General features: G+C 41.8%; 1 protein-coding gene and 1 long non-coding RNA gene across 2 annotated transcripts; both read left to right on the forward strand.

Annotated features, from left to right (window-relative positions):
* The first annotated feature begins 2,793 nt into the window (after positions 1 to 2,793).
* On the forward strand, positions 2,794 to 6,534 carry LOC142886048 (uncharacterized). The gene is made up of 7 exons (XM_076022973.1): positions 2,794 to 3,046; positions 3,368 to 3,469; positions 3,556 to 5,040; positions 5,408 to 5,479; positions 5,573 to 5,706; positions 5,824 to 5,927; positions 6,044 to 6,534. The coding sequence occupies exons 1-7, from the start codon at positions 2,917 to 2,919 to the stop codon at positions 6,183 to 6,185; spliced, it is 2,169 nt and encodes a 722-aa protein (XP_075879088.1). The 5' UTR covers positions 2,794 to 2,916; the 3' UTR covers positions 6,186 to 6,534.
* Positions 6,535 to 7,331: 797 nt separating this feature from the next.
* Positions 7,332 to 9,951, forward strand: LOC142886058 (uncharacterized). The gene is made up of 2 exons (XR_012926364.1): positions 7,332 to 7,589; positions 8,323 to 9,951. It is a non-coding gene; the product is annotated as an uncharacterized LOC142886058 (long non-coding RNA).
* Positions 9,952 to 14,800: the final 4,849 nt, after the last annotated feature.

The following is a 14,800-nucleotide window of genomic DNA, read 5'->3' on the forward strand; positions in this document are numbered from 1 at the left end:
AAACTGATATCAGTGGTAGAAAGAAAATGCAATGGCCGCCTTGAGCTCGGCACTGGAGAAAGTCTCCCGCACAACAGCCAGCTTTCGACCAGCCTTCGATCTGACCCACTGATTCCTAGTAGGAGGGCCCAGTGAGTGCTGGGTCAAATTAAACTGGTGGACAAAACAAGTCCGCTTATATTAAAGTGGAATCAATACACAGAGAGGCTCACAGAGGGTGATTGCAAAAACATCAGTCTCTGGCTCTGCTCTTTTCACAAACTGAAAGGACGAACTAATTGCACAGCAGCCAAAATCAGAACAAAAACAGGAACAACTGGAACAAAACAAAATCTTCCTTGGCTTTATGGATTTGTCAAAAATCTGCTCTGATAGAACACATTAGTCAGTGTGACTCGAAACGACAGTACAAGCTGTGACCTGGGTGTGCTGATTTTCATTTTCTTTAAGAAGTGTGGCACCATATGCTCCAGTGAACCCCTGCAACCCTGAGTGCAGGAGGAAGCGGGTATAGAAAATGGATGGATGACAGAAGTGTTGCACTGCAGCAGGTTGTCATGCACTTCTCGTCCCTAATGAAACTGTGCGATTCAGCCAGATGGAATGTCAGAAATTTGAAAGGGAATTAAAGTTTTGTGGCAACAGTTTATTTGAGTCAAGATGGTTATGGGAATAGGCTGCTTTAATTTGCGAAACATAAATCTGTATACCAGTAACATTTAGACTCTGTGAGATTATGGTTTTGTCTGAAGCTGGGGGTGCTCCTAGAGTTCTTACCCTCACAGAAAACAGAGAAAAAAAAACCCAAAAAAACAAAAACAGACTGTTTTTTTTCTCTTCATTTTCAAGTGAGACCCTACAGAACACCCAAAGAAAATACCATTTAGGGGTTTTCATTCACCAGTCTAAAATCAACACATTGTCTCTTGTTTAAATACGGTTGGATTACTGTCGATTGGTAGATCACAGAGTAAATGAGTGATCCTTAGTTCACCAATCCGTCTGACCTGAGCAACACTGCGCTTGGATTTAAAGAGAAGAAAAAAAATCAAACAAATCTCAAAGTTTTTCTTTCATGCTTGTGTGTCACAGAGTCAAATTATCGGCTTGAACAGTGTATCAGGAATTTAATCCATCTTCACAGTCACCAATCTAACCTGCGTGTGCGGGCACACACAGACACACACGCGGACGCACAGAGTAATCAGGGTATGTGTATGAGCAGGTGATGCAGACTAAAGTCTAGGTGGATTCAGTGATTAGATGGTGAACTTGTGAACTCAGTTCAAATTCATCCCAGGTTGTGAATGAAGCCTCATACACAGTGATTGTTGTCTGAAAGCGTCACAACGACTGATCAGAAGGAATGTTTCCCGATATAGCTGTTGGATTTGTGTCTCATCCATCCATTTCCTATTGTCCTTTGGAAAGGGAAGGCCTTCTAACCTTAGCTTTAGTGCACACATCTGTGTGCACGCACTAATACACACACATAATTAATGATTCATTTTAAATCATACAGGTTCAGTTCTCCTCCCAGAAGTCAGTGACCTGCTGAGTGGCCACAGTATAACATTAACCTCTGTTTTTGTTTTCTGTTTACCCTTAACCAAAAGTGAATGTGTGAAAAGTGCATGACCTCAGTAATGCAGTAATAGACCTTATGACTAAACAATTTTTCTGATGGAAATGACAACACAGCAAAAAAAAAGTGCTTAATCGGAAAGAATTGTTCCTCAAACGACATTGTATACTTAAATGTGAAAATGCCCCCAAACTTCTGGTAAATATGAAATGCGAGAGGTTAGTGACCCTCTCTTCAACTAGAGGCCGTGATGAGTCAGATGGATTTAGGTACATTTATAAATGTGTTTTATTTGATGTGACTTAATCTGGAAAAAGCAAACTCCGAGTTGCAGATGTCTCCTGATGTTTCCCTGTTTTTACAATTTTTACAATTTGACTGATCCCTGTGTGCTGAAGTGTATTGATGCCAAGTCTTAGGTTAGGTAAGTTCTAAGGGATTGTACCATCTAGTCCTATGAGCTCAACTCCACTGTAAGAAGAAAAAGTTGATCCCACAGTATCCAACTTTTGATATGTGCTATTTTTTTTATCGTGTGCAAATCTCAAATATTTTTGTTTACCATGGAACATCCACCAATTAGGATATTCTCGGTTGTTCCAGCATCTCAAAAAACACTGCTCCTGGTAACTGTGCTCACCATGTGTTTCTGGTTGAGCACAGGCTCAGCATATTAGCAGTCACTTAGTTGGGGAGACTATGCAGCTTTCATTAAGCCAGTTGGTAACTTTTAGCTGTGCCACAATTACAACGTTTTAAACATCGACACAGTTTGCATTTCTTGCAACAATGTTGTTTCCTGGAAAAACTTTTACATGTCCCCTTTTGCTCAGTCACTGTGGTTGTATTGCACAACTAGACACATTTCACTTAAGTCAGATTTATAAAAAGTTGTTTTTCTGAAGATGTATTGTTTACCTCTTTTTCTTAAATTTTTCACCTACTGATAAAGCTGCCCTTTTCCCTTGTTGGGAAAAAAGTGGTATAGGGCCCTCTGCAATGCCCTTTCAGCAGTGAAAATGAACTCCAGTACAATATAGGCACCCTTCAATGCTAGAGAAAAATGTTGTCTCCCTTCTATGTTCCAACCTCTGTTTTTCATGGTTCTTTCCCACATGTGCAATCAAAAGTCTCCAGGGTTGTGAAAATGGGAGTGAATAAATTATGGTTGGAAGCTGTACAAGTTAAAAATAAAAAAAATATAACTAAGACAGAAAGGGGAAGAGGACTGTCCAAGCATAGGGTCATTATAAGTGCAGCAACAAAGCTCAGGCAACACCATTTGACAGTAACTGTTTCACGGACACCTTCATCCCTGTAATGATAAAAATATGGAGATGGTTTTATTCAATGAAAGTAGTAAGTCTATCTATGTGGTGAATGAAAGCCCCTACAAAGACTCTACCATGGATGCTACAAGTCGCTCAGGTGAAGACAGTAAAGTGACTTCGGCACTTCAAGGTAAGACCAAGTTAACATTTCAACAGTTTTAGTGATTGTATAAAGATCCAGTTTTAAACCATTTTTAATTATCATGCTAAACTCTATGTTTGAAGTCATAAAGGGGATTGCATTGATAACCACAATAGTAAAAGTTCTTAAGAAATAAATTGAAAAAAAAAAAAACATTTGTGAGAGGTAGATGGTCCAAATGGGAAACAGTCAGAGATAGTTGGCAAAAGTAAAAAAAACAAATGGAATCTATCACTGATCGTTATCATCAACTACTAGAGCAACTGAAAACTAAAACTATTGAGAGTAACATTCCTCTGTCACTCACAGGAGCAGGAAAATCAAAGAAGAGCTCCTGCAAATGTGCAGCTTCGTTTCTAGTTGTGCAAATTCTTCTTCTTTCGATTGGACTTGTGACTCTGTGGTTTTTCTGTGAGTATTTGAGAAAATGCAGACTTACATAAAAGCACTAATGTGACTGACTGTAATTCTTAATTTTCTTGATGTTTCCAATGCAGTTATCAGGGGTCAGCCTGAAAGTGAAATGGACGCTGGCATCTTAAAGGGGAAGTACAAAAACCTTACTTCAGAAGAACAGAACTCAAGTTTAAGTTTACGTTTAAGCGACCTGGCCATAGAAAAACAGAAGTTAGAGACCACTAACAACAATCTAATGACTGAGAAACAGCAGTTCGAAAATGAACTAAATAGGCTGACAGATCTGTTAAAGACCCATCAAATCAACTTTTCCAAAGAAAGAGAGGATTTGGAGACCACAGTCACCAACCTCACTCAGGAAAGACATCAGTTACAGACCACATTCAACAGTCTAATAAAAGACAGAGACCAATTAAAGACCAGTTACAACAACCTAACCAAGGCACAAGAGTGGATACACACCAATTACAACAATGTAGTTAGAGAACAAACCCAGTTACAGACCAGCAACAACAACTTAGTTAGGGCAAGAGACAGGTTACAGACTAACTACAATAACCTGGCTAACGAAAAAACCCAGTTACAGACCAGCAACAACAACTTAACTAGGGCCAGAGACAGGTTACAGACTAACTACAATAACCTGGCTAACGAAAGAACCCAGTTACAGACCAACTACAATAACCTAGTTAAGGAACGAGACCAGTTACGCACAAACTACAACACTCTAGTTACAGAAAAAAATCAGTTACAGACAAGTAACAATAACCAAACTTTGGATATATACCAGTTACAGACAAACTACAATAACCTAGTCAAGGAAAGAGACCAGTTACGCACCAACTACAACAATCTAGCAACGGGAAAAACTCAGTTACAGACAAACTACAATAACCTGGCTAGGGAAAGAGACCAGCTACGCACCAACTATAACAATCTAGTTACTGAAAAAACTCAGTTGCAGACCAGAAATAACAACTTAACCACGGCCAGAGACCAGTTACAGACAAACTACAATAACCTAGTCAAAGAAAGAGACCAGTTGCGCACCAACTACAACAATCTAGCAACGGGAAAAACTCAATTACAGACAAACTACAATAACCTGGCTAGGGAAAGAGACCAGTTACGCACCAACTACAACAATCTAGCTACAGGAAAAACCCAGTTACAGACCAACTACAATAACCTAGTCAAAGAAAGAGACCAGTTGCGCACCAACTACAACAATCTAGCAACGGGAAAAACTCAGTTACAGACAAACTACAATAACCTGGCTAGGGAAAGAGACCAGCTACGCACCAACTACAACAATCTAGCAACAGGAAAAACTCAGTTACAGACCAACTATAATACGCTTGTCAAGGAAAGAGACCAGTTGCGTACAAACTATACCAGCGTAAATACTAGGAATCAACAGGTAGAACAGCAACAGGTAGCTTTAACAAGACAAAAAAACATTTTACAGGCTAGCGCCAACCAACTGTCTCTAGAGAAGAGCTTGCTCCAAAGACGTGCTGAAGTCCTGACCACAGAGAAAAATAATCTCCAGAGAACACTTCAAGGTAACCTAATGTTCACACACACAAATATACTAACACGGCAGGGTGGGATTTATTCTGTCACACTGTCCTAAACAATAGCACAAGAAGAAAGGAATTATTTCACTGCATTGTCACTGTACTGAAACCAACTACTTAGCCTCTTGTGTACAAATAATTGAGTACTTGCTAATTTTCATATATGTTCATTAATTTACATAGCTCTATTCCAAAACAAATTGATAAAGCTTGACAGAACCTGCATTATTTATGTGCATAGTAAATTTCACACCAACAACCAATTAGCTGGTAAAAAGTAAGTATGCAATAAGTCAGTGAATTATGACTGTAAAAGTAGTGCTTTGAACATCGCAATAATTTTCTTTTTCAGACAAGGAAACCAATTTGAGAGACCTGACACAGCTGTACACTACCTTGAAGAGCACTTTGACCAGCTTTGGAGGTATAATTAAAAAGTCAAGTTGTGACATTTCAAATTTAGACTGTGCGTTACTCGCTTATTTTGGTTCATGTTTAATTTTCTTCTCTTTCACAGGTCAGCTAAAATGGTCATTTTTCAAAGGTAGTCTCTACTATGTATCATTGTCCAAGAGCCAATGGCAGCAGAGCCGAAATTTCTGCACAACCAGAGGGGCAGATCTTATCATAATAAACAGCAAGGAAGAACAGGTACGTGTGTGTGCACTCGTGTTCGCATCAAAATAGACACAGGTAGGTTGTGTTAAGAATTTGTGAAAGCTATTGTGCCAATATTTTGTTTTTGTTTTGTTTTTTTTTAAACACAAGGTTTTTGCGAACCAATTCAAAAAATCTGCGTGGATCGGCGCAACTGATTCAGCGAGAGACGGAACGTGGAAATGGGTGGATGGGACTAGCGTAATTCAACCAAGGTTGTCTGAATTTTACACTACCATTTTATCTTCACTAATAACTTTCTACAGTATTATGGCACTTTGTTTCTGTTGCTATTCTCTGTTTTAAAATAAATACTCTGGACCCATTTCAGGTACTGGATGCTGAGGGAGCCTAATGGTGGAAGAGGGGAAAATTGTGCTGAGCTAAAGAGTTACAATTCTTTGAACAGCTGGAATGATGAAGGCTGCCACTCTTCACGCTACTGGATCTGTGAGAAGACACTTTTTACATAGCACTGCAATCGCTCATAAAAATAAAATATTGTTTTTACTGATTCATGAAAATGTAAACTTTGATTTGAATAGAAACAGAATAGGTCACTGAAGTGACCAAACCTGCCAACTGTAATGTGCTTCTTAGAAAACAGTGACTTGAACCAGCAAAAGGTCAAAGCTAAAAGCTGAAAGGAAATGCTTCAAACAACATTACAGATTGTTTAATTGTATTGATAATTATTTATGAGAAACATTTTGACAAAAATGTTCCCATAGAGCCAAGAACTTTACTTTACTATAATCGTGTATAAGACAAACATAATGTTAATGTAACAAGAATTAATTAATAAAAACATACTCACCAAAACTTTCTTTGATGTGATATTTCATTTTTGAAGCTACCTCTACAAAGACAAATATAAACTTTACCGCTGAACATCATAGATCAATTTGCTATCAGTGTAGATCAACTGCGAGACGTGCCCTGGAGACATGGTGGTCAGCATCATTAGAGGTAACTTTGGAGTACAGAAAGATTCAGAGTAAAAACTCTGGCAGAGTAGTGATGCATCATGTCGTGTCACGCTGCCAATGGAAAAACATTTCATTTCGAATGTTGCAAAGAGTTGCCGAGTGTGCTGCAATGTTTAGCATCGCTGCTTGTTGGATTCCCAGGTCAGGGGAATTCCTGTGTTGAGTTTGCATGTTCTCTCTGTGTCTGCGTGGGCGCTGTCCTGGTTCTCTGGCTTCCTCCCACAGTCCAAAAACATGCACATGGAGCAAATAGGGAACTATGAATTGGCTGTAGGGGCGAGTGTGACTGCAAGTGCCAACAGTTGTTTCTCTTTCTATGTGACCCTGCGATAATCTGTCGCCTCGTCCATGGTGTTACCCCGCTGTTGCTGGAACACACCTGATTGAATGAAGTAAAGAAAACATACATAAATATCCATCCATCCATCTATGCATTTTCAACACCCACTTCCTCCTGGCCTCAGGGTTGCGGCTTCTGGTGATACACAATACAGGATGAGTGATTGACTCCAGACAACTTTCCTTGAGTATCGTTTTGATGCAACAAAATGCAGAACAGTGGCTGTGTGTTTGGCGTATATAGACCTTGAATCAAGGCGTGTCCTGTAATGTTCACATTACTTCGAAGTCTTTCCACTTGCTCTGCTGTCTTCAGAGAAATGCTGTTGACAAAACAGGTGAAGTGAAACTCTCATTATGCAACAGAAAAAGCAGCGAGGAATAAACTTCGGAGGCACAGACTCATGTTCCCCATGGAGTTGGATGTCTTTGGCGGAGGAATTCAGCTCAGTCACTCAACTGTCTCACTGTGATCTTCTTTCAGGATGAACCGCGGTGCTTGTTAGTCTCGCTTTGGAGCCCCAATCACAAATGTGTGAGAGAAATGAGGTGGGCAGACAGTAAAGAAAGCATTACACCACTTTAAGACATCTGCTGTGATTGAAAACTAATCCAAGCTTATCTTAAAATCCTTCCTTGTTATTCGCAGTGTGCAAAAGTATCATTTGCACTTATTTCGCTGGTCAATGCTGTCATGAATATTATACAGATTATAATCTAAATGTTATCACATAAAGATATTTTCTCTCTGTTTTGGGGTGCCAAACCAACATTTTTAATTATTGCACAAACCCAAGTCAGATTACAAGTCTTAATTTCTTGGAGACAATCTTTAAAACTGTAAATCCACATTCCACGCTCGATTTTTTAACTCCAAGTTCTGACCTGCACACCCAGTGTTCTGGTGCCATCTTCGAGAGATTTGGCTGTGTGTTTTAATGGCATTTTGGTTTGTTGTACAGCACAAGCTTGCAAAGTATGTTTTTTAACAGAATGGTTGCGTTGTCTCAAACAAGGCTTGGCCACTAGCGGGACAGAGACTTGAGACAAACAGTGTGGTTCAAACAGTAAAGTTGTTTCCATGCAGGAGGTGAAGTGAGGCTTAGACGTCCCGATTTCACTTAATGTCAACATGCTTGTTAGCATGGCAGCTAGCTAGCTAATGTGGAGTTAATGATAAACTGCTTTACAACAAGCCCTGTGGAGAATCAGTCAGCATTCCTGAAGTGACGTCATTTTCAAAAATACATGTAAAGAGTTTAAAGGCTGCATCATCTTGCAGCAGCGTGCAGGAGGAATGCTGAGGGTGACAGAAATGTTTCAGCTCCATCTCGTTGAGAGGTAGAGTTGCAAATCAACACACCAGTAAGCAACATCTGCTCTCTGTCACGGCGACATGGCGGCGATGCAAACGAGCCTCTCGGCAGCTGTCATCTGACAACGAACACTCTTTTGTCGGTTCCACAGATGAGAGATGGACCATCCACAGACCGAAGGAAAACCATCAATCTCAGCGTTAGAAAGAGAGACAGGAGCCGAGCCACATCTGCTGTACAAGCATTAGTTTACAGTATCAACAGGGATGTGACAAAATATGAAGAAAAAAAAACAACCAACATTTCAACTTGTGTAAACTGCTTTGGAGGGCAGCTCAGTTTTTTTTATTTTTATTATTTACTGCCCCAAGTTAAGCCTCCTAAGCTGCTGCAGACACTTGCTGATAGTGAGGAAGCTGCACTAGTTTTTGTAATGTTTGAAAATGTGGAGTAGAGACAGATAAGAAAGAAAATAGAGCTGTGGAGATAAAAATCCAGCCAGACGTTGACTTGAACTCACGCCAGCAAAGTTGAAAACATTCATCTTCATAAGTTGTGGCTTTACTGCTGATACTGTTTGAAGTGATAAATGCACAGCACTATATACTGTACACTCCATTAATCCCCCCGCGCTGCATGTTCTGCATTTAGACCTCATGGGAATGCCATTCAGAAAATCTTATAGGCATAAGGGAATATATGAATTGTTTGGTCTTGAGTTCGACTCGGGGTTTCAGTGTCATGCGTGTGTGCATCTATAGGTGTCTGAAAGGAGGAAAATAAAAATCATCGAAGGAGAAAAGAGGAACATGTGGTTGCAAATCTTTCAGCGTGGCAGGTGTTTTCCGCTCGTAAACAACAGCAACCAATTAACCTCTGACACCTGGGCAGGATTGGAGTGTCAATCCCTGTCGATTCCTGGAAATATTGCAGTTTGGTTCCTTTTCTAATGACTGCTTTTATGGATTGAATATGTTAATCTAGCTGGATGTTTGTTGGATTTATCGGCGATGCATGACAGTCTTTGGGGTTTTCTTTTTTAAAATGCTAATCAGTCACTCAATTTAACCCTCATAGGAAATGGAGATCATGAGGCAGCTCAAACTCCATGCACATATGTGTGTGTATGCCTTTTGTAAAATATATGTTTAAAGAGTTTTTGAATGAATATGGTACATATATAAATATATAACTATTCCTAACAATAGAACTACTTAATTCACAGAGATTCAAAGACTTTGTAATGATATTTTAATTTATTATTTATAAGGGCAAGTTATTGGAGCTATTGATGAGAGGGAAAATATGTACTTTTACCTACATTGTTGTCTGGTGTTGATGCAAAAACAATTGCGAATGTGTTAATGGGAAGCATGGAAGAGGAGTTGAAGAAATGGCTTTCATTGATTTGAACCAGGTGATTCAGTTAATTCCACTTGAGTTTTCTTATAATAGATACACTTCATTTGTGATGCTGACTAAGTGTGACGGGCAACACAGACATATGCTGATATGTGTTGGTTTGCATCAATAAATGTATATGAGCTTTAGTTACCGCAGATTTGGAATGGATTAGAAGTGTTCAATACTAAACAGGTCTGGAGTCATTGATTATTCGCCATTCGCTCGACACTGAGTGTGGACTCTAAATGTCATCGTAACATGTCCTCGATGCACACAAGATGGATCAGTGATACTCGGAAGAAGCCCATCATAGAAGTGTTGAGGTTCCTGTGAAAGTCATGAGCTCTCTGCTGACGCCTGTGTGTGAACAAATCACTCTACGAAGCTGATGGCGGTCTATGAAAAATTAATCCGACGTGGCTAAAACCTGCCCGCTTCATTCAGCTCGCACTTTGAGCCCATCGTGTCATTTTTTTTTTTCTCTCCCCAAAGTGAACCCAGGACGGTGCCAAAGCTTTAAATGCACCGCTGCTAGTGCAGTTCCAGCGTGTCGCAGCTGGCTCACATGTTCCCCCCACAGTGTGACAGCCAGATTATGTCCCATATGGACTGTTTGGTTTATCATTTAATGCGATTAATTTGTCTCAACGCTTGTAATCACAGATCTGATTTTGCTCTCTCCTCCCTGCCGCATGTTCAAACTGTGACAATAAATGGCTGCCAGATTAGCCTTCTTCACAGTGTGGCTCGGAGTACAGTGGTGCGTCTCTGCGCTGCGTTCTTGGCCCCGAGGCACATTGATAGGCCGGCGTTCAACCCGCTGAATTGGACCAACTCGATAAAAGGCGATTGCCCGGACAGAGGTTGATGCTTTGGGGCACAAATCAGGCCCCAGGGACACTTGTTGGCATTCATTATGCGAACGCCCACACACGAAGGCGCACATACACACGCACACACACACACACACACACACACACACAGTCCAGGATATGGTTGGTCAGGTAAACAGCACTGTACGTGCACGTGGGAGTGCTTGTCGCGCTTCGCTGCATTTGTTTATGGAGGCCTGTCAGCTCGCTGTGATTCATCACAGCACCCACTTCCTGCGCTGTGCTGCGTGTGTGTGTGTGTGTGTGTGTGTGTGCTTTACTTTTAATCCATCCATTCTTTGGTACAGTCCATTTTTTTTTTCACTGATGAATGGATGTGAGGTTTTGGTGTGTGAAGGGCAAAACTCCATCGTCGTGCTGGCCAAGGAACCACGTCCTCGAGGAGAGGAGGCCTGGGCGGTGCAACGCGTTTGTGTCCCTTTTTTTTCTGTTCTTTTCAATTTCCTGTCTTTTGCAGGCTTGACGTTTTGGCCTCGCTGTTGCATCAGGAGGACAAATAATCGCTTCTTGTCTCCGGTGGCATTATTACTCATGGTGGGGTTGTTGTTGCAGTGGAGAAATGTGCTCTCTGGGGGTCCAGCACCCTAATTGCTCCCTGCGGATGTGGGAGAACAAACCGTCCTGCATGAATACGCGGCGGCGATGCCACTCTCCTCAGACAGGCGCAGACTGGAATACAAATTTTTATCATTTGCCAGATTCGACTTCCGCCTCATCTGTGAAATGGCTGTGTGGTGACATATGGGGCCCGCGTCGTACGAGTTCAGCTCTTATCTCGGCGGGAGGCTGCCAGTGCGCTGGGAAGGAGTTGGTGGAGATTCTGTTAAGCGTGTGTGACTTCTGACAAATCTGCGTCCTAAACGGCGTTGCGCACAAGATGATGACGATGCCGTTTTCCCCCATTGTAAGGTGTTCACGTTGTAAGCGCTGAGACATTATCACTCCACAATCTCCCGTATGGACGGAAAATTGGTTTCCCGCTCTCTTCCCCTCCTCCCCCTCTCTCCATTTTTAGCCTTTAGCGGCCAACAGTTTCTATCTCTGATCATCACTCGCTGGCTCGCGTAATGTAGCTGATAAAAAAAAGGAGGCTGATTATGACAATGAGGCATCCTGTCACTCTAATCTACACAAATCATACACTGGCACTCCGACTGCTGCTCAACCGTGTTAATGTCGGAGCAAATGTCTTTGGCAGTCAAGCCCAGAAAGCCTAATTTAATCTACATGCACACTTCCACATAAATAATCCCACACTGTGATACTCATTCCTACCAACAGCGTGTGCATTTGGCATTTATTGTTCCTCTGAGCGTGTGATTAGATGTGTGTTATCTCAGCACTGCGCAGGACTTTGGTGTTATTTATTGGTTTCAGCGCCCTGATTCAGCTGATACCTGATTGGCTGCGTGACAAGAATAGCTGCGGGCGGCTAGTCGATGGGAAGCAGAGAGCTGAAAAGTTGAGGTTCTCCAGTTTGCATTCAGACTCCTTTATTTTCCCCACAGAATAGCAATGGCAGCTAATAATGACTGCTGGTTGAGAGGAATGGCGCCATGCGTCACTGAACTGTCTCCCATTCAGGAGAAGGATTTCGAACAGTCTAGCTGATGACGTGAAGGCATTGCACGTGTGTTCAGAGCGGGCTCTTCTTTAGAAATGCATTTGTTCTTCATTTGAAGAAGAAGGATGAATTACACTCGTTTTTAGACTTTACAAAAAGCAGAATTTGCTTGGAGCTTTGCCATCCTCCACAGTTAACATCAGCGGAGACAGAGTGCGCGCAGAAGTGATGTGACAGTTTAACACCCACCTCACTAAATCACTGTGACGACGCTTCTCCCTCTATTATAGCCTCAAATGGCTAATTAGGACAAAACCTTACACATAAGTCAGCTTCACGCTGTGATGCCACCGGATGTTTCTCAGAGCCGGCACACCACCACCAAGAGGCAGCGCGGAATTTCAAGAATTCTTACATGTCGTTTGGTCTCAGGTGGCTGGAAACTAGGTCAGCGAGTTCAGGACAATGAATAATATGTTTGTTTTATTTTCTGTCTAATGTTTCGAATCAGTGTGTGAGACTGAGACTTGAGTCTCACACATTAGAGAAAAGGCAGTTACAGATGTATGTACATACAAGATACAAGTGTATCCTGTGTCTCACATGAGGCATGCATGTATTTATTAGTTTGTGTACTTTTTATTGAAAATTATCTGAATTTTTAACCCATTTTTTTCGATGTGGGAGACCTGTTATTCTGGAAGGGCTAAAAAAAACAAAAAAAACTTGACTATTTTGTTGATGTCTGCACTGAACAGTGCCACTTCATGCCCGTTGGCCGTGTTACAGCACAACAAAACAGGATTATAAAAATGCAATGAAAATGCAAGACTTTAAAACTTTTCCATGTGTTTAATATTAAAGATGCATGTTTTTAAACTTAAAACCTGTTTTTGATCATGACTATGACTAAATCAGACAACAAGTTTAGTCACTGTGTGTGCTTTATTCAAATACACTAGATTTTAACTTCTTCCCTTATAGGTGTTGGTTGCTGACGTGGAATGCACCGAGAGAGATGTGACATCCTCATAGGTTGTAATGTGGAAAGTGTTGCTGTTGAAAAGACTGGGAATACATTAAAGAGAGGCACTGGGAGAGGAGTCGGAGGAATGGCTTTCATTGATTTGAACCCATCAGATGAGGAGAAACAGCAGCGGCAGACACGAGCGGCAATAATCATCCATTACGGGAAAAAAACAACATTAACCCACCGTTTCACCTGCTGCGACCAGGATAGCTGCTTTTAGTCCGAGGCCCTTTCATTCCATCCCGTTTAATTTGCCACCAGAGCAAATCTAAAGGACCTCGCACCTTGATCGTATCCCATTATAACATTTCCCACTGAAGGTTTCTGCACTTGATCCTGCATAATGCTGCATAACACCAGAGCTGCGATGATGAAAATTAAATCAAAGTGAGCTCCAAAGCCTCTTAAACACCTGGCCGCATGCAACGTTTCCTCATCCCGCCTTTTTTGCTTTTAATTATCAACAGTAAGCCTCTTATCTGGATTTCATGCTTTATGTCTCACAGCATTCATGGAATTGCATAATTATCCATCATCTGCAAATGTGTATTACAACAGCCTTCCTATTGTATTGAGCTGCTGTACACAGATGTGCGCACGCCTGCATCTGTAGGTTTGTGTGCGGTGTTAAATGCAGTGTTTGTTGAAATCACAGTCGTCTCTTGTAACCTAATGTCTCGTTTTAGACCATTGTCTCCTCACCATCGTTGTCACAACGTCCAGACTGGTCCTTTAGCTTCCTCACCTCTTGCTAGCACTTCTTTCAAAAAAGGACATTGCAAACAAATTGTATTGTTCATTGTTGTGTTCATATGCTTTTGACATTCATTTTCCTCCTTTCATATAAATCCCCTCCTTGATTTTTCATAATTCCTCTTCAGCGTTTTCTAACACATTGCCACACAAAAAGTGTCTCACACATGCACACACACACACACACACACACACACACACACAAACACGCACACACACACACACACACACACACACACACACACACACACACACAAACACGCACGCACACAGAGGTTTATTATCCACGCAACACTACTTGGTTTCTTGTTTTTCTCCTCTTCTCTCCGATCAGCAGCACACAGCTCTGCAGGGACGAGATAAAGTGTCTTCTCCTTCCTCTCCCTCCCCTTCCTCCTCATCTCATCCATGTGAACCCCCTCCACCTCACCCCGTCCCAATCCAGCTTATGCCAGCCAAACCAGAGAAAGAGGAGGCGAGATTGTGCCGCAGAAGGAGTGGAGAGGTAGGGGATGAAAAGAAGGGATAGGACTGCAAGGTTCATCTTGGAGATGGTACAAAGGTGTGCTGGTGATTTAGTGGCCGTGCAGGAGCCGCACTGCTGCTGCCTGGATTTATGCCAAATATGGCTTCGATTGGCCATGGAGACTAAGAAACCCTCCGACCTCTGCGGGCTGGCAAGAATGATGGAGGGCTTGAAAGGCGGAGGGAGGAAGACAGAGAGAAAGACAGAGAGAGAGGAGGAGGAGGAAGGGGTGGTGTTGGTGGGGAGGGGGGTAAAAGGAGGCTGGAGGTGGGTG

The sequence above is a fragment of the Nelusetta ayraudi genome, unplaced genomic scaffold (assembly GCF_046127955.1).
Source record: "Nelusetta ayraudi isolate G7.1 ecotype Tasmania unplaced genomic scaffold, CSIRO-AGI_Nayr_v1 ptg000002l, whole genome shotgun sequence".
NCBI classification, from domain to species: Eukaryota; Metazoa; Chordata; class Actinopteri; order Tetraodontiformes; family Monacanthidae; genus Nelusetta; species Nelusetta ayraudi.

Excerpts from the sequence above, each read along its gene's own strand:
- LOC142886048 (XM_076022973.1), top strand. The coding sequence starts at position 2,917 with ATGGAGATGGTTTTATTCAATGAAAGTAGTAAGTCTATCTATGTGGTG. Across the intron at positions 3,470-3,555 it reads TGTGACTCTGTGGTTTTTCT|TTATCAGGGGTCAGCCTGAA; the intron begins GTGAGTATTTGA and ends TTTCCAATGCAG. Across the intron at positions 5,928-6,043 it reads ACTAGCGTAATTCAACCAAG|GTACTGGATGCTGAGGGAGC; the intron begins GTTGTCTGAATT and ends GACCCATTTCAG.